Source organism: Podarcis pityusensis (genome assembly GCF_964106645.2).
Source record: "Podarcis pityusensis genome assembly, chromosome: 1".
In the NCBI taxonomy this organism is placed as follows: Eukaryota; Metazoa; Chordata; class Lepidosauria; order Squamata; family Lacertidae; genus Podarcis; species Podarcis pityusensis.
In genome coordinates this window covers 5,011,743-5,035,495 of record NC_138028.1, presented here as the reverse complement: position 1 = coordinate 5,035,495, position 23,753 = coordinate 5,011,743, and the positions used below count along the sequence as shown (strand labels likewise).

General features: G+C 47.1%; 1 protein-coding gene across 7 annotated transcripts in view; it reads left to right on the top strand.

Annotated features, from left to right (window-relative positions):
- LOC308476643 (maestro heat-like repeat-containing protein family member 2B) overlaps nt 1-23,753 on the top strand; it is a 94,883-nt gene that overhangs the window by 9,830 nt on the left and 61,300 nt on the right. For 6 of the 7 annotated variants that reach the window (XR_013986022.1, XR_013986023.1, XM_081004389.1 and 3 more), the window contains exons 6-19: nt 712-852; nt 2,422-2,514; nt 3,315-3,425; nt 5,622-5,691; nt 6,828-6,944; nt 7,740-7,813; nt 11,022-11,144; nt 11,788-11,925; nt 14,277-14,415; nt 14,968-15,008; nt 15,977-16,130; nt 17,181-17,227; nt 18,369-18,476; nt 20,613-20,732. Coding sequence is in view for 5 of the 7 variants with exons in the window: in XM_081004389.1 (XP_080860515.1) it covers nt 712-852; nt 2,422-2,514; nt 3,315-3,425; nt 5,622-5,691; nt 6,828-6,944; nt 7,740-7,813; nt 11,022-11,144; nt 11,788-11,925; nt 14,277-14,415; nt 14,968-15,008; nt 15,977-16,130; nt 17,181-17,227; nt 18,369-18,476; nt 20,613-20,732 (1,476 nt within the window). In the remaining 2 variants the exon portion in view is untranslated. The remainder of the gene's footprint in view (nt 1-711; nt 853-2,421; nt 2,515-3,314; nt 3,426-5,621; nt 5,692-6,827; nt 6,945-7,739; nt 7,814-11,021; nt 11,145-11,787; nt 11,926-14,276; nt 14,416-14,967; nt 15,009-15,976; nt 16,131-17,180; nt 17,228-18,368; nt 18,477-20,612; nt 20,733-23,753) is intronic. The other variant, XM_081004390.1, reaches the window with a different exon arrangement.

Sequence of the window (23,753 nt, the reverse complement as noted above, 5' to 3'; positions counted from 1 at the left end):
TACTGGCCGAGGGAGCCGACATTTGTCCGCAGACAGTTTTTCCAGGTCATGTGGCCAGCATGACTAAGCCGCTTCTGGCGAACCAGAGCAGTGCACGGAAACGTCGTTTACCTTCCCGCTGGAGTGGTACCTATTTATCTACTTGCACTTTGACGTGCTTTCAAAATGCTAGGTTGGCAGGAGCAGGGACCGAGCAACGGGAGCTCACCCCATCGCAGGGATTCAAACCGCCAACCTTCTGATCAGCAAGTCCTAGGCTCTGTGGTTTAACCCACAGCGCCACCCGTGTCCCGCATACATAAATTATTATTATTAATTAAACTAAATCGTCGCCATTGGGTTTTGAATAAATGTGTACAATACATCGCCCTTCATGCATGGATCTCAGGGCGGTTCCCAACATTGCAATACAAGACAGCTGCTCCGGACAGACTCTGTGGTCAATGGTTATCAAAAGCCACTGAGAAGTCGAGGAGAATTAACAGGGACACATTGCCCCTATGTCTCTCCTGGAAAAGGTTGTCATACACAGTGAAAGCAGTTTCTGTGCCAAAATCGGGCCCAAACCCCCATACGATATGGATCTAGAAAATCAGTTTCCTCCAAGAGCACCTTGATCTGGTCTGTGACCACCCACTGGAGAACCTTTGCACTGGTTTGAAAGCAGCACTCAGCTCCACGGAAAATCTTTCCATGTGTGTCCTTTTGCAGGTGAAGGAAGCCTTGATGAAAGCTCAGTGGCCCATGCTAGGAGCTCTGGTCCGCTGCAGAACGAAGCAAGATGAGATCATCAGGAGGATCCCACAAGTCCTCCGAGATAGCAAGATTTTGGATTCTTTCCTCATTGCCAAAGTAAAGGGATATTTATATATATATATAAAAACACAACCAATTTTATAAGTTGTGTGTCTTTGCTTTTCAATTTGTGTTATTTTATGCACTGTGACTTACTGTTATTTTTATCAGTTACATTTTAGAAATTATTTATTGTAATCGCTAAGAGGGAATTTCTGTTTAAGTATTATTATTTGCTGATGTGTAATTTTATTGTGCACTATTGTATCCTAATGGATTATTGAGTATTACATTATTTGATATGTCATTTTTTTAAAAGTTAAGTTTTTATTATGACATGTTTGAATTGGATCAGATTGTTATAAGGTGTGTGATCTTTTTTGTTTCTTCAGCTTGTATTTTTTTTAAATATTTTTTTTCCGGTTTTACATAAAGGTTGTACACAACAAACGTAACAATTCTAAAAATAAATAAGGTTCCTTCGAATCTTCAGACCTCCTTCCTTTGCTCCATGGATTCCATTTCTTAAAAAAAATACAATCTGCATCTTATACGGTAATCTATCTATTATATAATCATAGTATCCAAAATTCATGTTACGTTGTGTCCTTATATTCCTGCCAATGATTTCAACAGTGGTCTCTCAAATATGTTAAAAAGTTATTCCAGTCTTTTAAAAAATACTTTTCCCCCCAAATTTTTTTATTAGTTTTCACAATACTATAAACAAACAAACAAACAAACAAACACACAAGACAAACAAACATAAATCATAGCCTTCTTGAAAATTACAGTTATTAGCTTTGTTAGGTGACTTCCTCACTTCCCTTTGGTTGAATTTAATTGCATGTCCTTTTAACGGTTTTCCAAATCCCAATTTTTATAAAATTTAACATAAGCATTAACATCCTTAGATCTTCACCTTATGGAATTAAACATATTAATTCATCACTTAACATAAATAAAATCCTTAGCCCATTAGGTATCTGCAAGCTATTTTCAGTCAGTTTAACTTAACAAATTGAACTAAATAATCATTAAATTTATTCCACTCTTCCTGACACTCCTCCTCCTTCTGGTAGTGGACTCTTCCGGTTAGGTCGGCTAGCTCCGAAAAATCCATCGTCTTCATCTGCCATTCTTCTATTGTTGGTAATTCTTGGATTTTCCACTTTTTAGCTAACAAAATATGAGCAGCAGTTGTGGCATACAAAAATAATTTAACATCTTTCTTGGGCAATTCCAAACCTAGTCTTTAAAAAAAATTCTTGGTCTTCCTGGTTTCTGATCTTTCCCGTCAATCTCGCCATTTCTGCATATTCCACCAGAGCAGCACACAGAAACGCCGTTTACCTTCCCGCTGGAGCAGTACCTATTTATCTACTTGCACTTTGACGTGCTTTCGAACTGCTAGGTGGACAGGAGCAGGGACCGAGCAACGGGAGCTCACCCCATCATGGGGATTCGAAGCAACGACCTTCTGATCGGCAAGTCCTAGGCTCTGTGGTTTAACCCACAGCGCCACCCACTTCCGCGCCAATGGATAACATCCCACAATTACAAATGTGGCCATGTCACAGATGTTTATAAGGGCATGAACCAATTCTTTTTCTTTTTCTTTTTTAGAGGCTTAATATTTTTTTGGATGTCTGCGAGGAGTACAAACCCCCAATCCCAAAGAAGATATCCCAGGCAGTTTGTGACTTTGTATTCAAGCAGGTAAGACATCAGGGAAGCTGGTGGTTTTTCGGATCCAAGTGACCTTTGTAAACGTTAGCACCGCAGGCCCAGGTCAAGGGAGACGTCGTCAATCGTGTCACCTTTGGAAATGACCTGGGTGCGCTGTACACTTGTCGTTTGTGCAAAGGGCAGCTCCTGGGTGGTTTGGGCCAATTTTATCCCTACCAGAGAGACCTCAGAAGAGTCAACATGGCCTCCAGTTCCATGGGTTGACAGCCTAAGAACTGCCTCTACTGGGAACCTCTCAGCCAACATGGTAAAATTAGCACCAGAGTCCAATAAAGCGAGATGAGCGCCGCAACCCCAGAGTCGGCCACGACTGGACCTAATGGTTAGGGGTCCCTTTACCTTTACCTTTAGGGACGCGGGTGGCGCTGCGAGTTAAACCACAGAGCCTAGGACTTGCCAATCAGAAGGTTGGCGGTTCGAATCCCCGCAACAGAGTGAGCTCCCGTTGCTCGGTCCCTGCTCCTGCCCACCTAGCAGTTCGAAAGCACAAAGTGCAAGTAGATAAATAGGTACTGCTCCAGCGGGAAGGTAAACGGCGTTTCTGTGTGCTGCTCTGGTTCGCCAGAAGCGGCTTAGTCCTGCTGGCCACATGACCTGGAAGCTGTACGCCGGCTCCCTCAGCCAGTAAAGCGAGATGAGCGCCACAACCCCAGAGTCGGCCACGACTGGACCTAATGGTCAGCGGTCCCTTTACCTTTACTGTGCCGGCAATGCAAGCTGGGGATGGTTTCAAAGCAACCTAGGTACCGACGTTTCTTGATCTCTTCCAGGTAGTCCCACGCAGTACTTCAGGGCAACAGAAGATAATGGAAAGGTTCAAGCACCAACGGTTCACAGTGGAAAGACAAATCCAAGAAGGAGAATCGTTCCCGTGTCATCTGGTAGCTTTCATAAGAATCTGCTTTATGCTGAGTCAGCTCACTGGTCCATCTAGCTCAGTATTAGCTGATGGCAGGTCTCCAGGGTTTCAGAAAGGGCTTCCCCAATTTGTCTTTACTTTCTTTGCTTTTTTTTCAATTCTACCTGAAGGTGCTGAGGACTGCAGTGGAGCTGTCCTTGAAACTGACAGAGAAACTCCAGCAGGTGCAGAATGCCGCAGCGAGACTCCTTACGGGGTTCTCGCCGCGGGATCACATTCATCCAGTGCTTTACCAACTGCACTGGCTCCCGGTAGAGTAGAGGGTCAGGTTTAAGGTGCTGGTTTTAACCTTTAAAGCCCTATACGGCCTAGGACCCTCGTACCTATGGGACCGCCTCTCCTGGTATGCCCCGCGGAGGACCTTACAGTCTTCAAATAAAAACATCTTGGAGGTCCCCGGCCACAGGGAGGTTAGGCTGGCCTCAACCAGAGCCAGGACTTTTTCAGCTGTGGCCCCGACTTGGTGGAACGCTCTGTCACAAGAGACCAGGGCCCTGCGGGAATTGACATCTTTCCACAGGGCCTGCAAGACGGAGCTGTTCCACCAGGCCTTTGGCCAAGGCACAGTCTGACCGCCTCTCTCCTTCTGTAATCCTCATAGAACTTTAGCCCAATGGTTGCCATTAATTTGACTCTGAATTAATTTTAGAATGAATTGATTTTAGACTGTATTTCAATTAATTGATTGTGATTTTATGTAAACTGTGTTATTTTTACTGTTGTTAGCCGCTGTGAGCTCGGCTTCGGCTGGGAGGGCGGGATATAAATAAATTTATTATTATTATTATTATTATTATTATTATTATTATTATTATTATTTGAGGTCCTTCCTTTGTATGCACAGCTGATGCTCTGCCACTGAATTTTGGCCCTCCCCCTATTTTGTTGCTATTTATTTATTTTATTAATTAATGGGCTTTTAGACCTTTTTTAAAAAAAAGCCATGCATATTGAAAGGAGCTTTTGCAGGAGATACAAAAGCGATTCAACATTGTAAGAACACACACACACACACACACACACACACACCACATTTAAATAAAACAGCAACAGCACAGTAACCAAAGGTAACAGGAACTAATGCTAGTGATCAGCTTGAATGATAAGTTTTTAGAAGCACCCCATTGTTGGTGCCTGTCTGATTTCAACATCCCACCTGGCAGGTGCCACAGCGGAGAAGGCCCTTCTCCATATCTCCACCAAACAGAGCTCTGTACAAATTCTTATTATTTTTATATTCCGCCCATCTTGATGGCTTGCCCAGCTACTCTGGGCAGCTTACAGCACATTTAAAAACATAGTAAAAGGTCAAACATTAAAAAAACTTCCCGACACAGGGCTGCCTTCTGATGTCTTCTAGATAATGATAGTAACAATAGTAACAATAGCTGCAGCTGCCAAACCAAACCTAAGGGCATGGGTAGGCAAACTAAGGCCCGGGGGCCGGATGCGGCCCGATTGCCTTCTAAATCCGGCCAGCAGATGGTCTGGGAATCAGCGTATTTTTACATGAGTAGAATAATTTATTATTTATACCCCGCCCATCTGGCTGGGTTTTCCCAGGACTTTAAAGGTCAGCACCAACACTTTGAATTGTGCTCAGAAACATACTGGGAGCCAGTGTAGGTCTTTCAAGACCGGTGTTATGTGGTCCCGGCGGCCACTCCCAGTCACCAGTCTAGCTGCTGCATTCTGGATTAGTTGTAGTTTCCGGGTCACCTTCAAAGGTAGCCCCACGTAGAGCGCATGGCAGTAGTCCAAGCGGGAGATAACCAGAGCATGCACCACTCTGGTGAGACAGTTTGCAGGCAGGGAGGGTCTCATCCTGCATCCCAGATGGAGCTGATAAACAGCTGCCCTGGACACAGAATTAACCTGCGCCTCCATGGACAGCTGTGAGTCCAAAATGACTCCCAGGCTGAACACCTGGTCCTTCAGGGGCACAGTTACCCCATTCAGGACCAGAGAGTCCTCCACACCAGCCCGCCCCCTGTCCCCCAAAAACAGTACTTCTATCTTGTCAGGATTCAACCTCAATACATTAGCTGCCATCCATCCTCCAACCAAGCTGGGGAGCCTTCTTCCATGACTGGCCCTTTCCTGATCTGAAAAGATGGTTTCTTCAAGCCTGCAGCCTTCTCCCTCTTTCTTCTTACAGACCTCTTCTGAACACCGGGAGCTCTGCATGGATCACCGGAATGTCCTTATGGAAGCCTTTGCACACTTGGGTAAGAGCCGGAGCAGGAATAGATAACCTGTGCCCACCCCCTCCCCAAATGAACCCACCAAGTGTTGCCTGACTCCAGCTCCCACCATCCCTAAATATCCTTCCTTCCTTCCTTCCTTCCTTCCTTCCTTCCTTCCTTCCTTCCTTCCTTCCTTTCATTTGTATGCCATCGTTCCACAGTTCAAGTCATGCTCAAGGAAGCTTGCGGCATGAAAAAAACCAAAACATTTCAACAAAACAATAAATAAAACATTAAAAAAATACACAACCAAACTGAGCGATTTCCACTTGAAGCACACAAGGTCTAAAATAAAGATACAAAAAGACAACAGCAAACCCAAACAATATTCACTAGGCCATGTTGGACTGATGGGAGTCCTACAACAAGACTCTGCTCCACCCCCAGACCAGAGACCTGAAAATATCATGTCCTTCTTGGTTTTCCTCAGAAATGTCAGGTCTTAGGTCTTAGATGAATCTGTCAGTTGTATTTTCTGTCAGTTTCTCATTTTCCACTCTTCATTTCTCCACATTTCCACATCAGACCTATCTATCTATCTATCTATCTATCTATCTATCTATCTATCCATCTATTCTAGTGCTCACAAAAATTCACCATTTTAGTTCAAATTTCTCCTAACGGATACATTTTTGCATTCACAATTTGACCTAATAACACACCTTGACAAAGCTATGTCCCCAAATACATTTGTGTATCTAATTTTCATCAATTATTATTAATAATAATAATAATAATAATAGTAGTAGTAGTAGTAGTTTATTTATACCCCGCCCATCTGGCTGGGTTTCCCCAGCCACTCTGGGCAGCTTCCAACAAAATATTAAAATGCACAAATGTGTGCATTTTGAAGCACACTTCCCTGTGGTAGATGCATTTTTGTACACACTGCTTGGCCAGAGAACTACATCGCAAAATTCAGAGAAGGGCAAAAGATTGCTACGTCTTGGTGTTCTCATCTTGTTTCAGAAACGGTGAATTAGGTTGGCTAGCTTTTAAACGTGAACTGACTCAAACACACACATACACACTTGCAAAATAATGATAATGATGGTCTGTAAGATGATGGGATGATGGGAAGTCTGACTTGCCCAAATTTGCTATTCCTTTCCTTGCAGTCGGCTGCTGTCCCGTCGATGCTTTGGACTTTTTGCAGGCTCAGATGAAGGAGGACTCTGAATATATCCGTGTGGGGTTCTTAATGCATCTGAAAATGATTGTTGGCAATGACGGCCGTAAGTAGCAGCGTCCATGATCCATATAACCGGCTTAGGTGCATAGAAGAGTAATATTAGCATTTACAGAGCATTTTCAGGTAGGGTTGGTCAGGCTTCAGTTTTCATGATTTGCTTTGTATTTTTTTAACCCCACCTACCAGGGATACCCCTTGAGATGCCTTCAAACCTGATGATCCACTGCTCCTAAGCTCCAGTTCAGCATGCGGATTGGGACCACTGAGATGGGCAGATAGAACTGGGAATGGGCTGAGCAGGTTTTGCAAGGAAGGGCACATCTTGAAAGACCTACATCGGCTCCCAGTACATTTCTGAGCACAATTCAAAGTGCTGGTGCTGACCTTTAAAGCCCTAAATGGCCTCGGTCCAGTATATCTGAAGGAGCGTCTCCACCCCCATCGTTCAGCCCAAACATTGAGGTCCAGCTCTGAGGGCCTTCTGACGGTTCCCTCGCTGAGAGAAGCCAAGTTACAGGGAACCAGGCAGAGGGCCTTCTTGGTGGTGGCGCCCACCCTGTGGAACACCCTCCCACCAGATGTCAAAGAGAACAACAACTACCAGACTTTTAGAGGACATCTGAAGGCAGCCCTGTTTAGGGAAGCTTTTAATGTTTGATGCATTACTGTATTTTAATATTTTGTTGAAAGCTGAAAGTATTAGTATTAGTATTAGTATTAGTATTAGTATTAGTATTAGTATTAGTATTATTTCACGGATGCTTGTATGAGATGCAGCTGACAAATGTCCATGTTGGAGCCCCACTGAAATCCGCTCTGCATCTTCTGCTTCTTTTAGCGTGTGAAAGCAGAAATAAGAAACAGCCAATTGTGGAAGCCGTGAAATGTCTTCTGGATGACCACCGTGAAGGGGTAAGACCAGGGAAGGGGCTCTTCTTGAGTTGTTGAAATGCTGGAAGATTCGGGACAGATAAATTCTACAGATTTCTTCTCCCTTCACTGTTTGAGGTAGATTTTATCTGAATACAGTGGTGCCTCGCAAGACGAAATTAATCTGTTCCGCGAGTCTCTTCGTCTTGCGGTTTTTTCGTCTTGCGAAGCACGGCTATTAGCGGCTTAGCGGCTTAGCGGCTTTAAGAAAAAGGAAACAAACTCGCAAGAACTCGCAAGACGTTTCGTCTTGCGAAGCAAGCCCATAGGGAAATTCGTCTTGCGGAATGACTCAAAAAACAGAAAACTCTTTCGTCTTGCGTGTTTTTCGTCTTGCGCGTTTTTCGTCTTGCGAGGCATCACTGTACCAGTTGCTGTGGATTCCAGCAACTCGTGTTCCGGAGTATTGCTGCCTTCTCTGCGGAAGCAAAGCCTAGCCATAATGGCTGGTAGCCATCAATAGCACCCTCCTCCATAAAACTAAATGGACCACTCTGTTGCACCCCTTTGGGGTGTTGTTGTTGTTGTTTAGTTGTTTAGTCGTGTCCGACTCTTCGTGACCCCATGGACCAGAGCATGCCAGGCACTCCTGTCTTCCACTGCCTCCCGCAGTTTGGTCAGACTCATGTTTGTAGCTTCGAGAACACTGTCCAGCCATCTCGTCCTCTGTCGTCCCCTTCTCCTTGTGCCCTCCATCTTTCCCAACTTCAGGGTCTTTTCCAGGGAGTCTTCTCTTCTCCTGAGGTGGCCAAAGTCTTGGAGCCTCAGCTTCAGGATCTGTCCTTCCAGTGAGCACTCAGGGCTGATTTCCTGAAGAATGGATACGTTTGATCTTCTTGCAGTCCATGGGACTCTCAAGAGTCTCCTCCAGCACCATAATTCAAAAGCATCCATTCTTTGGCGATCAGCCTTCTTGATGGTCCAGCTCTCACTTCCATACATCACTACTGGGAAAACCATAGCTTTTACTATACGGACCTTTGTTGGCAAGATGATGTCTCTGCTTTTTAAGATGCTGTCTAGGTTCGTCATTGCTTTTCAGATGAGCTTAATGGTCACAAATCCAACACACTCAGGATTGGCACATTCCATAAAAAACCCAGTTGCGGCACTGACAATAAAACTTACAAGTCTTATAATAAGACTTAAAGAGAAAGTAAGAGCCAGGCTCCTCCTGGGCTTACTATTATAGTCAGCAGGACTTTGAAAGAAGAGATAACAGAGATAGCAGTTCCTCTTCCAATGAGGGGAAAAGCCACACCTCCAGTGGAGAAGAGAGGGAAGGGGCCAGCCAAGCGAGGAGAGGGCTCAAGGATGCTGCTGAGAGCCCCAGCACCTCACCTGGCCAGGAGGCCAACACACACCACTTCCGTCGCCCAGCTTGTGCAGAGGGGTGAAACACAAGGAGGGGAGGCAGAGTTCTTATGTTGGGGGGGGGGACCGGAAGGCGCCACTCCCGGATTCTGCAAGTGACTAAGACGGACATGAACTTTGTGTATCTGCACTGTAAATAGTTTGCACAATAAAACCTGTATTTTTTTTTAAATGATATTTATTAAAATTTCAAAGAATACAAGAATTACACAAAAACAAAAATAAAAATACAAGAAAATACAAAATACAGAAAAAAGAATAACAAAACCCTTATTAAGGTATAACAAAGAAATGAAAAATAAAAAGAAACATACAAAATAAAAACAGTTAAAAACACATTAATTTTCCATAGCATATCTTCCATACACTTATTTCCCCGGACCTCCTCGTACCTCCCTTTTTTGTATTCCAGTTCAGTTTGTTAGTTCAGCAAATCCTTACCATTAAGCTTTTACCCATTTGTGAACCTTTTTTCGTATCTCTTAAAGCATTACAGCTGGAAACCACTTAGTTTCTATCCAACATCCTTCTAAGATTCATTAATTTTACAATATTTCTGTAAATAGTCTTTAAATTTCTTCCAGTCTTCTTTCACCGACTCTTCTCCCTGGTCTCGGATTCTGCCAGTCATTTCTGCCAATTCCATTGCACAATAAAACCTGTAAAAGGCAGGTCAGAGTCCTGCCTGGTTACTCACGAGTAACCACCACCCAGCATCTGACCGAACCAGTTTAAACCAGCTGTACTCAGCTTCCCAGAAGCATTAACCCAAACAAGAACCTTCTGCCTGTTTCTTTCACATAGAAAGAAAACTGTCTAGAATGCTCAGGGCAGGATTTAGGTTTGATGAGGCCCTAAGCTACTGAAGGTAATGGGGCCCTTTATACATCCAGCTGTCCTTTGTCAACAACAAATCGCCGATGTTTTTGTGTTGAATATATGCCATATGGTAATTGATGGACCTAAGAGGTATCTCAAGCCATTTGCATATAACAAAATATTTATTTTATCAAAGTAATTGTTGAACTGAAATACAATAATAGTGAAATACAATTAAGAAGTATATTAATAGTGAAATAATTAATAAGCTCTAACTTAAATTGATTGCTGTATGTTTTGTTTTATTTGTTTTTCATCTTATATTTTGAAAATGTACATCCAGTTTTTTCCCCTTTAAATTATTTGGGGCCCCCAAGAGAGTGGGGCCCTAAGCTATAGCTTGTTTAGCTTATACGTAAACCCGGCACTGAGAACGTTCCTGAACTGGGTAGAATAGGAAAAATCTCTGCACATCAGATCAATACTTTCTGTACTAAGAAATGCAAACTGACACACTCAACCTGTCAACCAACCAACCAATGAGTCATCTAGATGACCAGCAAGGCCATCAATGCTTCATGATGAAGTGAGTTCCATAAGTTAACTCTCTGCTGCATGAAGAAGCTCTTTCTATTACCTTTCCTGAATTTTCCAGCGTTCCGTTTCGTTGCATGTCCACAAGTGTTATGAGAGGGGAAGGAAATCTTTCCTCTACCCTCATTCCCCATGCATAATCTTACAAACTTCCCTCATGTCTCCTTTTACATGCCTTTTCACTAAAACGTCCTAAACACTTCAACCTTTCGTCGTAGGAGCGTCAACTTCCATCCCCTTGATCATTTTGGTGGCCCTAACCTTTTCCAACTCCTTTGGGAGCTCAGGCAACCAGAACCGCACACACAGGATTCCAAATGCCATCGCTCCCTAGATTTGTAGAATGGTGTTGTGGTATCGCCTTTCGAAAGGTGAGATGACTTTGCTTTCCCCACTGCCACAGGTGAGAAAAGCACTCCTGCATTTCATCAAAGAGCTTCTTTGCTCTCAAAATGTCGAGGGATGTCCCGTGTGGGAGATGGTTGTCTACATCTTCAGCCAGTTCAGTGTGCACATCAGTCATCAAGTAAGTCAGGAAACATGCTGCTAAAATGCTCTGACAATATAGGAGACTAAGGAAGTCAGATTATCTTCCACCAGGGCCAGGGCCTTCTCAGTGATGGCTCCAACCTGGTGGAATGCTCTGTCCCATGAGACCAGGGCCCTGCAGGATTTAACTTCCTTCTGCAGGGCCTGTAAGACAGAGCAATTCCGCCTGGCTTTCAATTTGAACTTAGCCTGATCTTTTATTCCCCTTCCTTCCCTTCCACTCCCCTTTTTATGAAGATTACCCGCTCTGGGATCCCACAGCTAATTCTCCCATGGTCTCCTCGCTGGCCCAAGTGGGACTAATTTAGCTAGCTAGCCCTGGTGATCATCTAATGTTTATTGGATGGATTTCCCCCCTAAATTGATTTTTTAATTCTGAATTTATTGTTATTCACGTTTTATACTGTATTTTATACTGTTTTTTGTTGTATCAATTAAGTGTTTTAAATTTGTTGTTAGCCGCCCTGAGCCCGGTTTTCTGAACCGGGAAGGGCGGGGTATAAATAAAAATTTATTATGTTCTTATTCCAAGGCAAAGTTCACAAACCAAAACACCTCCTTCCAGGTTTGCAGCATTCTTAATCCAAGTAGTTCATAAACTAAGCTGTTCTTAAACCAAGGTGCCACTGTATTTGCCTCTCTTGCCAAAGCACGGGAAGGACCCCGCAGTCGAGCAGAAGGAGAAAGAAGAACGTATTCAGGAACTCTGCATCGACGTCTTGGAGAATTTGAACACCTCTGCGGAAGGGATGAGCAAAGTGAGTGATTCGTATGAGTTTTTCATGGGAGAAGACCCCTCCTGGGTCACAGCACAGGTCTGTGAGAGCTCCTTGCCACATACCGCAGAGGAGACGTTCAGTTCAGCTTGCATGTAAAGGCTAACCCATGGGTAGGCAACCTAAGGCCCGGGGGCCGAATCCGGCCCAATCGCCTTCTCAATCCGGCCCATGGACGGTCCAGGAATCAGTGTGTTTTTACATGAGTAGCATGTGTCCTTTTATTTAAAATGCATCTCTGGGTTATTTGTGGGCCATAGGAATTCGTTCATTTCCCCCCCTCCAAAATATAGTCCAGCCCCCCCCCCCAAGGTCTGAGGGACATTGGACCAGACCCCTGCTTTAAAAGTTTGCTGACCCCTGGGCTAACCGATCAAATTAGCTCTTTCTGATGCCAGGTGCAAACCGAAACTCACATATCCTTTGAAAACACTCGTGTTAGGGGGAAGTTTGCCAAAGGACGGTTAGGTGGTAGTGAAAATAACATTTAAAAATGCATTGTGTTCAGGGAAATTGCTTGCAAAGATGAGCACATTTGTCAAAACTGCATACTAAGTATGTTCATTAGGAGAAATTCGCACACAAACGCTGATGAATTTTCACGAGGTCTTTAAAAGAAATTGCAAAATGTGGAGAACTGAATTCAAGACTGGAAAAAACGGGAAACCCCTCCGGTGTTTCTATTTAGATTAGTTTCTTTTATCTTTGATTTAAAAAATGGTATTGGATACTTAAAATCAACCTTTGCATATTTTCTTTCAAACTTAAATAAAATCTATTGAAAAAATAAGGGAACAATGAGAAATGGAGAAAAACGAAATTGACAGATGCAGTCTGAGAGCCAGATGCCCTTACGAGGATCCTACTGGGGGTCGCACGTCAGTGATGGGCGGGGCCCAAGGCATAAGTGGGTGGAGCATTGCACAGAGGCATCTACGAACACATCTCTCCATCCTCTTTCGTTGCAAGCAAGAGGCAAAAATCACTCCAGGAGGCTGTGGCTTCTGGGAAGCTGTGGGATTCTTCACCCCAACAGAGGCAGACTTTGGTAATATGATGTTCTGAGCAAGGACAAAATTTGCCCTTGCCCGCCCAAAAATATTTCTTATTTTCACAATAATTCATTTTGGTACTCACTGGGCCTAATTTTGAGTAGCTACCCGCATAAATATCGGTACAGTGGAACCTCAGTTTTCGAGCATCTCGGAAGCCAAATGATTGGAACCCGAACACCGAAAACCTGGAAGTAATTGTTTCCATTTGTGAACAGTCGAACAACTTCCAAGGTGCGTTTTTCTCCCCCCCCCTCCCCATTGACTTTGCAGCCAGCCCATTGATACTCGGTTTTTGAACATTTCGGAAGTCGAACGGTCTTCCAAGACAGATTACTTTTGAAAACCAAGGTTCCACTGTATTGTTGTTGTTGTTGTTGTTGTTTAGTCGTGTCCGACTCTTCGTGACCCCCTGGACCAGAGCACGCCAGGCACTCCTGTCTTCCACTGCCTCCCGCAGTTTGGTCAGACTCATGCTGGTAGCTTCGAAAATACTATCCAACCATCTCGTCCTCTGTTGTCCCCTTCTCCTTGTGCCCTCCATCTTTCCCAACATCAGGGTCTTTCCCAGGGAGTCTTCTCTTCCCATGAGGTAGCCAAAGGATTGGAGCCTCAGCTTCAGGATCTGTCCTTCCAGTGAGCACTCAGGGCTGATTTCCTTAAGAATGGATAGGTCTGATCTTCTTGCAGTCCATGGGACTCTCAAGGGTCTCCCCCAGCACCAGAATTCAAAAGCATCCATTCTTTGGCAATCAGCCTTCTTTATGGCCCAGCTCTCACTTCCATACATCACTACTGGGAAAACCATAGCTTTTACTATACGGACCTTTGTTGGCAAGGTGATGTCTCTGCTTTTTAAGATGATCCCTTCATGGATCACTGCCTTGCCGTGGCGAAGGAGCTTGAATAACTCAGAGAAGCTATGAGCTATGCCATACAGGGCCACCCAAGATGGACAGGTCATAGTGGAGAGTTTTGACCAAATGTCATCCACCTGGAGCAGGAACCAGCAAGCCACTCCAGTATCCCTGCCAAAAAAACTCCATGGACAAAGACAACAGGCATATTATTATTATTATTATTATTATTATTATTATTATTATGATGTGCCTCCTGTGCTTCGCACCCTGTGTAGGGGAAGCACCCGAAATCTGGCGTTGAGCCCAGCTGCTGGATATTGATCTCAGCCCTAGCTAAGCCTATCATCACAGTGGTTCCAGTAAAACAGGACCCAGCGCCAATCGGAGCAAAAAAACAATCGCATCTCCCTCCTCTTTGCAGGCTCTGTGGCCAAGGCTCCTCTTCTTCGTTGTACCAGCTCCATACACTCCGACTCTGACCCCGCTCTGTAGATGCCTGAAAGAAATGGCCTTCGGCCGAGAGGACGACGCAACACTATTCCTTGGCTCTTGCAAAGGAGGTTTGTGGAAGGAGGTTGTCAATGTTAGGATATTTCCCTTAAAAGGGAACAGGCTGTTTTGTGTCACATACCTGTTTACTTCCTGCTCACTGGGAGTTTCCGTTTTGCATATAGCTTTTGTTCCGGCTGTTTTTCCTGGACATGGATGCAAGCAGTCATGTTTTTCCTTTGTTCTCATCTATGTTGAATAAAGCTGTAAATACGCTCTCCTGGCTGAATCTTCCATTGTGGAAACTCTGCAGAAAGGGTGCGCACGAGTCTTGGAATGTGTCTGAGGCTTGTGTCGCTAATTGACTGATGCTGTTCTACGGGAGACCGGAGATCGTCCGGAGACGTCATGGAGGTCTGCCTGATGCCTCCGTCTCCCTGGCAGCATCCCAACAGTCAAAGTCCGGTCCACGTGCTTGAATGAGAGCAATGCGCTGAGACGCACCCTCCACTCTCTTCCCACCAGTGGGCCAGTGTGGGAACTATATATGAAGCCAACAGCAGAAAACCACACCGTCCTTCCAAGCCTGGCGTACTGAATTTTCTTCTTGTTTTTCTTTTTAGTAGGCCTTCCAAGCGCCCACGGATTGGTAGCGAGGCTTCTGGTGAGGAATGAGTAAAAAAATCAGGGTCTTTTCCCCTTGAAAAATGAAATAAGCAAGTGTGATGCAATATATCACATCCCCTTCCCCTGGGTATTTATTGACCAACAATATAGGAACTTCAATTTAAGTGTACTGCCAGGGCCGGATTTAGGTTTGATGAGGCCCTAAGCTACTGAGACGTGGGTGGCACTGTGGGTTAAACCACAGAGCCTAGGACTTGCTGATCAGAAGGTCAGCGGTTCGAATCCCCACGACGGGGTGAGCTCCCGTTGCTCGGTCCCTGCTCCTGCCAACCTAGCAGTTCGAAAGCATGTCAAAGTGCAAGTAGATAAATAGATACTGCTCCGGCGGGAAGGTAAATGGCGTTTCCGTGCGCTGCTCTGGTTTTCCAGAAGCGGCTTAGTCATGCTGGCCACATGACCCGGAAGCTGTACGCCGGCTCCCTCGGCCAGTAAAGCGAGATGAGCGCCACAACCCCAGAGTCGGCCACGACTGGACCTAATGGTCAGGGGTCCCTTTACCTTTAAGCTACAAATAAACCAGTGATAGGCAACCTAAGGCCCATGGGCCACAAGCGGCCCACGGGGGTCATTTAACTGACCTACAAGCTACCCTCGAACCGAGCCGCCCGCTTGGCAAGTCCCCACGCGCGCTGCGCTAAACCAGTGTGGCACGGCACAGGGACTCGCTTCCGTGGTGCCAGAAATCACGTCTGCACAGACGCAGATGCTGGAATTTGCAGCCCAAGGAGGGATCTCCGCTGGAGTGAACTGGCCCAGGAGAGGTAAACCTTGCCGACCCTGAAATAAACCATATTCCAGCGGCAAGCTGCCTTATTTACGGGCATTCTAACCACAAGCTTGTTCTAGCCAGGAGCACAAGCAAGTCTGGGCTGCCTGGAGTTGTCTAGCAGTTGCAGCATTGTGGAGAAAACAACATCCTCATTCCTCACGCTCTCCTGCCGACAGGTTTTGGCATCCAATCCGAACCAAAGAGGGAGCTGGGCGCTGCAACTCTTACACGCCCTGCACTGCAACATCCACACGGCCATCACCAAGCTGTGGGCCAAACAAATCCCATTCCTTTGGGAATCCTTCCTAAGTAAGGCGATGATACAAACAGGTAAGCCTCCTTTGCGCATGGCCACCCAGAAACACTTTCACCCTGGCCAGATAGACAGAACCACAACCACCAGTGACGGAGCTTCATGCTCCGGCACCGGGGGGTAGAGGGGGGCAGAGAGCAGGTGGGGGCAGGGCTGGCGTGTGTCCTGGGGGCACAGCCAGGGGACCAGCCATGGTGGCACCCCACTGGGATCGTACTGCCGGGGGCAGTGCGCTCCCCCTGCACTCCTCTTCCTCCGCCAGTAACAACCACCCTTTTCTTTTTTACCTGGGAGTAAAATTGCACATCTGGCTGTCAGGTGGCCATATTTGCCTGTCTAATGTGATTATAGAGACACGGGTGGCAGTGTGGTCTAAATCACTGAGCCTAGGGCTTGCTGATCAGAAGGTCGGCAGTTCGAATCCCCACGACGGGGTGAGCTCCCGTTGTTCGGTCCCTGCTCCTGCCAACCTAGCAGTTTGAAAGCACGTCAAAGTGCAAGTAGATAAATAGGTACCGCTCTGGTGGGAAGGTAAACAACGTTTCCATGTGCTGCTCTGGTTCGCCAGAAGCGGCTTAGTCATGCTGGCCACATGACCCGGAAGCTGTCTGCGGACAAATGCCAGCTCCCTCGGCCTGTAGAGTGAGATGAGCGTGCAACCCCAGAGTCGTCCGTGACTGGACCTAAAGGTCAGGGGTACCCTTACCTTTACTTTAGTGTGTTTATATACCACCTTCTTCTCAAGGTGGTGTACATGGTTCTCTGCTCCCCATTTTACCCTCTCAACAGCCCTGTGAGGTAGGTTTGGCTGAGAGGCAGTGACTGGCCCAAGGTCACCCAGTGACTTGTAACATCAAGTCCTTACAATAGCGGAATGCGTATTACCTGGCACTTGCAACAGATGCTGGTCTTAACCTTTGAAGCCTGAAATGGCCTGGAATGTTGAGACCCGAAGGACGTTTTAGAAAACAGATTGCCATGTTCTTATTATGATGTTATTTCGCTATTAATTCGGTGGTTTCATGTTTCAGCTAAAGTGGCACACTTTCCTCCCCTTTTTCTCATAGAAAGCACTGAGATCAGGAGCCAGGAATGGGAGAAACAGCTGCTGCAGGTAAGGAAGTGCTGAGATTTCACCTGCAACAGGTGGGGATGTGGTAGGGCAGGTCTGAAGATTTAACAGGCCTGGATACTGGCTGGTTATCCCTTCATTTTAAGCCAGTGATGGCCAGACTTGGCCCTCCAGCTGTTGTTGGACTACAGTTCCCATCATCCCTGACCACTGGTCCTGTTAGCTAGGGATGATGGGAGTTGTAGTCCCAAAACAGCTGGAGGGCCAAGTTTGGCCATCACTGATTTAAGCTCTTGAGTCAAACTATTGGTCCAACCAGCTCAGTTTGTTGCTGGGCTCCCAGCTCCCAGCAGTTCGAGCAAGCATGGCCAATGTCAGGTAATGATGGGAAGTATAGTCCTAAAGACTTGGGGTAGAAATTCTGCAGTATCCATTTGCAAGGACACAGCCTTCACTACAAAACCTATATAATTTGGGTTGAGTAACTGTAACTCTCCTGAGGCTCCAATACTTTGGCCACCTCATGAGAAGAGAAGACTCCCTGGAAAAGACCCTGATGTTAGGAAAGGTTGAGGGCACAAGAAGAAGGGGATGACAGAGGGCGAGATGGCTGGACAGTGTTCTCGAAGCTACCAGCATGAGTTTGACCAAACTGCGGGAGGCAGTGGAAGACAGGAGTGCCTGGCGTGCTCTGGTCCAGGGGTTCACGAAGAGTCGGACACGACTAAACAACAACAACAACTGTTTTCAAGGACTATGGTGGGAGGAAGAGAAGGTGAAGTGCTGGAGAGGCAGAAGGTGGTTGGTTGGAAAATAAACAGCCGAATGATGTGTTTTTCCTACATAAGGTGGTTTGCATTCCTGAATTAAAAGCCTGACTAATCTGGTGTGCGCCCCCAAATATTGAACCCCCCCAAAGAGAATTTTCTCCCACAAGGGTTCCTCATCCCAATTTTTCAAAAGGGCATCTCCCTTCTTTGCAAATGTAAGGTCACCATTCCAGACAGAAAGGTTGTTGAGCTTGTTTTGCAAAAAGAAATTGGATGTTTTGGAGCTATTTTTGAGTAAAATGGGCAAAAACGGCACTGCCTACATCAGTTGCCATATGTTCAGATTTCCCTGGACATTTGGGAAGTGATGGTAGGCAACATATTTTGTTCCTGCTTTTGCTTTTTGTCCATAGTTCCTGAGAAGGACCTTGGAAACCATTGATGACAACATTTGGACCCAGAATCTGAGCAGAGAACTGGAAAGTCAGATGACGAGCTACGCCCAGCAGTCCCCCGAAAGGGTGTGTATCTCTCCAAAGGCATTTGTCCTCGTTCCTTTGCTAATTAGTTAATAAAAGGCATGAAGTCTGGATTAGGGTTGGGCAATATCTGGTTTTCAGCATCGTGATATATCACCAACTAAACATAATGATAATCATGATGTCTGAAATATGGATGGAGTTATTTAGAGACATTGATAGGCTTCAGAATTTTCCCCAAATTGTGACTTTTGATGGCAACAGTCTCTTGCAATTTGCTGGAGGATTGCTCAGCCAGCAGAATTAGCAGGGGCTGCAGGAATCGAGAGAAGCATTGACTGGTTTCACTGGCGTCACAACATGATTCGTGATATATTACCAGGTCAAAAATTAGGAAACTTCAAACTGGTTTTGGAAGATAGTTCGATATATCGCCCAACCTTAGGAGAGTCCTCCTTAGCCAGGACAAAGCTGCATACAGAAATATGTATTAGGAGAAATTCACACTAAAATGTTGAGAAGTTTTCACGAGGATTTCTTTTTTTAAAATACAAACTGATGTGGAGATGCCGAGAGCTGAAGCTAAGATTGGAAACATGTCATCCCTAGTGGGGAAGATGAGGATTCTCAGATGGTCCTCTCTCTAGCTCCCTTAGTAGAGCATCTTCTTTGCTTGTAAAAGGTCCCATGTTCAATTCTCAGCATCTCCAGTTAGGACTGAGAGAGCACCCACTCTGACACCTTGGAGAGCCTCTGCCAGTCAGTATAGAATAGGCGCCAACTCCCCAGGGCCCTGGGTGCCTGAGCCCCCACAAAATTCCCCATGAAGGGGCCAGGGCCATGCACACTGTGTGGCACCAACGGTCCAGGGCTCCCACAGTCACTGAGCCAAATTGGCACTCCTGCAATGCAGACAATACTAAGCTAGATGGATCAATGGTATAACCCAACTTCCTTTGTTCTTCTCCCAGTGTGGTGTGGTGGTTAAGAACAGTGGACTCGTAATCTGGTGAACCAGGTTCACGTCTCCGCTCCTCCACATGCAGCTGCTGGGTGACCTTGGGCCAGTCACACTTCTTTGAAGTCTCTCAGCCCCACTCACCTCACAGAGTGTTTGTTGTGGGGGAGGAAGAGGAAAGGAGAATGTTAGCAGCTTTGAGACTCCTTCAGGTAGTGATAAAGCGGGATATCAAATCCAAACTCTTCTTCTCTTCTCCCATGATGCACCTACTATGATCCGTGACATCAACATCTAGCCCAGGGGGCGGCAAGGTTTACCTCACCTGGGCCGGTTCACTCCAACAGAGATCCCTCCGTGGGCCGGATCGCATGTGCTCCCATGATTTCTGGCGTCTGCACATGTGCAGGTGCGATTTCCAGCACTGCAGAAGTGAGTCCTTGCACCATGCTGTGCTGGTTTAGCACAGTGCGCAGGGACTCGCCGAGCGGGTATGTGATGGCCTGGGATTCGGATTCGGAGGCTGAACCTGAGGAATCCCCGCCTGCACAGGATTCCCCGCCTCCAGAACCAGCTGAGCCGGGGCTGGGGCATGAGCCTGAAGGGTCCTCACCTGTGCTGGGTCCTCAGGTGCAGGCACCAGCTGAGTCTGCTCTGGCTCCTGAGGTGATGGAGGACCCATTGCCTGCAGGTCCTCCACTCTCAGCCCCGTCAGAGGAAGCTGAGGTTGTCTCTGGGTCCGGTAACCCTCCAGCCTCTCCTGAGCTGCAGAGGCTCCGGGCAGAGAGGCGGAGGGAACTAAGTTCCTGCAGGAGGAGTGCTCGCCTCCAGACCAGGAGAGGCGAGTCACCTGAGGATTGGGGCCGCCCTATGCCTCGGGGGAGATAAAGGCCGGCCAGTCCCAGTCCCAAGTTGCGGGAGCAACATTTGTTGGTAGTCTGTTCCTGCCTGAACCCTGTCCTGCCAGAGCTCCTGACCTCACCCGACTCCCTGCCTTGGACCCAGCTTCAGCCTTGACGGACAGCCTCCATACTGCACCCTTGACCACGGACTGGACTCAGACCTCGCCTCATGGTTAACCCATGGGACCAGCACAGGGTGGCTCAGTTGGGGGCAGCTCGTGGGCCAGTTTAACGACCCCCGTGGGCCACTTCTGGCCCATGGGCCTTAGGCTGCCGACCCCTGACCTAGCCTATCCTTTCCTTATTCTTCCTTTTCAGAGGTTCCTCTATAAATCTCTGGGAATGGCCCTGACCTGTTGTGAAGACCCAGCCTTTGTTCAGAGTCGGATGAAGCACTTGATAGAAAACGCAAACTATATGGAACAGCTTGAGAGAGAGGTGCGATGCTGGTGGGACCACTTCTGAACCCTTCAGTTGTGATTTCTTTGCTTTGTCTCTTTGCTACATTCCCTGCTTCTCAGACCAGAACGGGCTCCTCAAACCGTCTGCAATTAACATCCACACAAAAGTACAATATTACTAGTGGCAGTTTCTTCCAACGCCCCCTCCCACCAAAAATGCAGTTGGTGGTATAATACAAGGTCCAGGCTGTCAGTTTGCAGAAAGTATTGCTCTGATGTGCAGAGATCTTTCCCATTCTAATTCATTCAAGAGGGTTCTGGAAGCTTCTCTGTGTGAAAGAAACAAGCAGAAGGTTCGTGATGTTTGGGTTATTTCTTTTTTTAAAAAAATGATATTTATTAAGAATTTTAAAATTACAGAAAAAACAAAGAGAAAAAGAAGGGAAAAAACAAGGGAAAAACAAACAGCAATCAAATAATAATAATAATAATAATAATAATTTATTATTTATACCCCGCCCATCTGGCTGGGTTTCCCCAGCCACTCTGGGCGGCTTCCAAAAGAATATTAAAATACTATGATACATCAAACATTAAAAGCTTCCCTAAACAGGGCTGCCTTCAGATGTCTTCTAAAAGTCTGGTAGTTGTTGTTCTCTTTGACATCTGGTGGGAGGGCGTTCCACAGGGAGGGCGCCACTACCGAGAAGGCCCTCTGCCTGGTTCCCTGTAACTTGGCTTCTCGCAGTGAGGGAACCGCCAGAAGGCCCTCGGTGCTGGACCTCAGTGTCCGGGTAGAACGATGGAGGTGGAGACGCTCCTTCAGGTATACTGGACCAAGGCCGTTTAGGGCTTTAAAGGTCAGCACCAACACTTTGAATTGTGCTCGGAAACGTACTGGGAGCCAATGTAGGTCTTTCAAGACCGGTGTTATATGGTCTCGGCGGCTGTTCCCAGTCACCAGTCTGGCTGCTGCATTCTGGATTAGTTGTAGTTTCCGGGTCACCTTCAAAGGTAGCCCCACGTAGAGCGCATTGCAGTAGTCCAAGCGGGAGATAACCAGAGCATGCACCACTCTGGCGAGGCAGTCCGCGGGCAGATAGGGTCTCAACCTACGTACCAGATGGAGCTGGTACACAGCTGCCCTGGACACGGATTTAACCTGTGCCTCCATGGACAGCTGTGAGTCCAAAATGACTCCCAGGCTGCGCACCTGGTCCTTCAGGGGCACGGTTACCCCATTCAGGACCAGGGAATCCCCCACACCTGCCCGCCTCCTGTCCCCCAGAAACAGTACTTCTGTCTTGTCAGGATTCAACCTCAATCTGTTTGCCGCCATCCATCCTCCAACCGCCTCCAGACACTCACACAGGACCTTCACCGCCTTCACTGGTTCTGATTTAAAGGAGAGGTAGAGCTGGGTGTCATCTGCATACTGATGAACACCCAGTCCAAACCCCCTGATGATCTCTCCCAGCGGCTTCATATAGATATTAAAAAGCATGGGGGAGAGGACAGAACCCTGAGGCACCCCACAAGTGAGAGCCCAAGGGTCTGAACACTCATCCCCCACCACCACTTTCTGAACACGGCCCAGGAGGAAGGAGCGGAACCACTGTATGACAGTGCCCCCAGCTCCCAGCCCCTCAAGACGGTCCAGAAGGATGTTATGGTCGATGGTATCAAACGCCGCTGAGAGATCCAGCAGAACTAGGAAACAGCTCTCACCTTTGTCCCTAGCCCGCCGGAGATCATCAACCAGTGCGACCAAGGCAGTTTCAGTCCCGTGATGAGGCCTGAATCCCGATTGGAAGGGATCCAAATGGTCCGCTTCTTCCAGGCGTGCCTGGAGTTGTTCAGCAACCACTCGCTCAATCACCTTGCCCAAGAATGGAAGATTTGAGACTGGGCGATAGTTGGCCATCGTGGCCGCATCTAAAGATGGTTTTTTAAGAAGCGGTTTAATAACCGCCTCTTTCAGCGGGTCTGGGAAGGCTCCCTCACGGAGGGAAGCATTCACCACCCCACGAAGCCCATCGCCCAGCCCTTCCCGGCTAGCTTTTATAAGCCAGGATGGGCAAGGATCAAGGAGACAGGTGGTTGGTTTCACTCGTCCAAGCAGCCTGTCCACATCCTCGGAGGTAACAGATTGGAATTGATCCCACACAATTTGACTAGACAGGACTCTAGCACTCCCCCGCCCCGGCCCTGCTCCCACGGTGGCGTCTACCTCTTCCCGAATCTGAGCGATTTTATCTGCAAAAAACTTTGCAAAATCATTGCAGGAGATCATGTGGCCCGTATTGGGCCCCGATGTAGCAGGTGGTTCCGCTAAATTGCGGACCACCTGAAAAAGTCTCCTGCTGCTGTTTTCTGCAGATGCAATAGAGGCGGCGAAGAAAGCCTTCTTCGCCGTCGCTACCGCCACTTGGTAGGCTCGACACTGAGCTCTAACCTGTGTCCGGTCAGCTTCAGAATGGGTCATCCGCCACCGGCGCTCTAGCCGTCTCAACGATTGTTTCATTGCCCTCAGATTCGTGGAAAACCACGGGGCCATCCGGGCTCCATGCAATCGGAGAGGGCGCTTCGGAGCCAAACAGTCAATAGCCCTGGTTAACTCCACATTCCAGCGGGCCACCAGGGAATCAGCTGAAAGGCCATCAACATGGGATAAAGCATCCCCTACCGCTCTCTGGAAACCATTTGGATCCATTAAGTGGCGGGGGCGGACCATCCGAATCGGTCCCACCTCCCTGCAGAGGGGAAGGGTCGCGGAGAAGTCAAGTTGCACCAGGAAGTGGTCTGACCATGGCACTTCTTTTGTTTCGCTTTTACTTAGTGTCAGAACACCAGCATCCATGGAGGTAAACACCAGGTCCAAGGCATGTCCGTGGCTATGGGTTGGGCCAAACTTATTCAGGGACAGCCCCATGGAGGCCATGCTTTCCACGAAGTCCCGAGCGGCCCCTTGTAAGGTCGTGTCGGCATGGATGTTAAAATCCCCTAGGACAACCAAACTAGGTGTCTCCAGGAGAACATCCGCCACGACCTGAAGCAG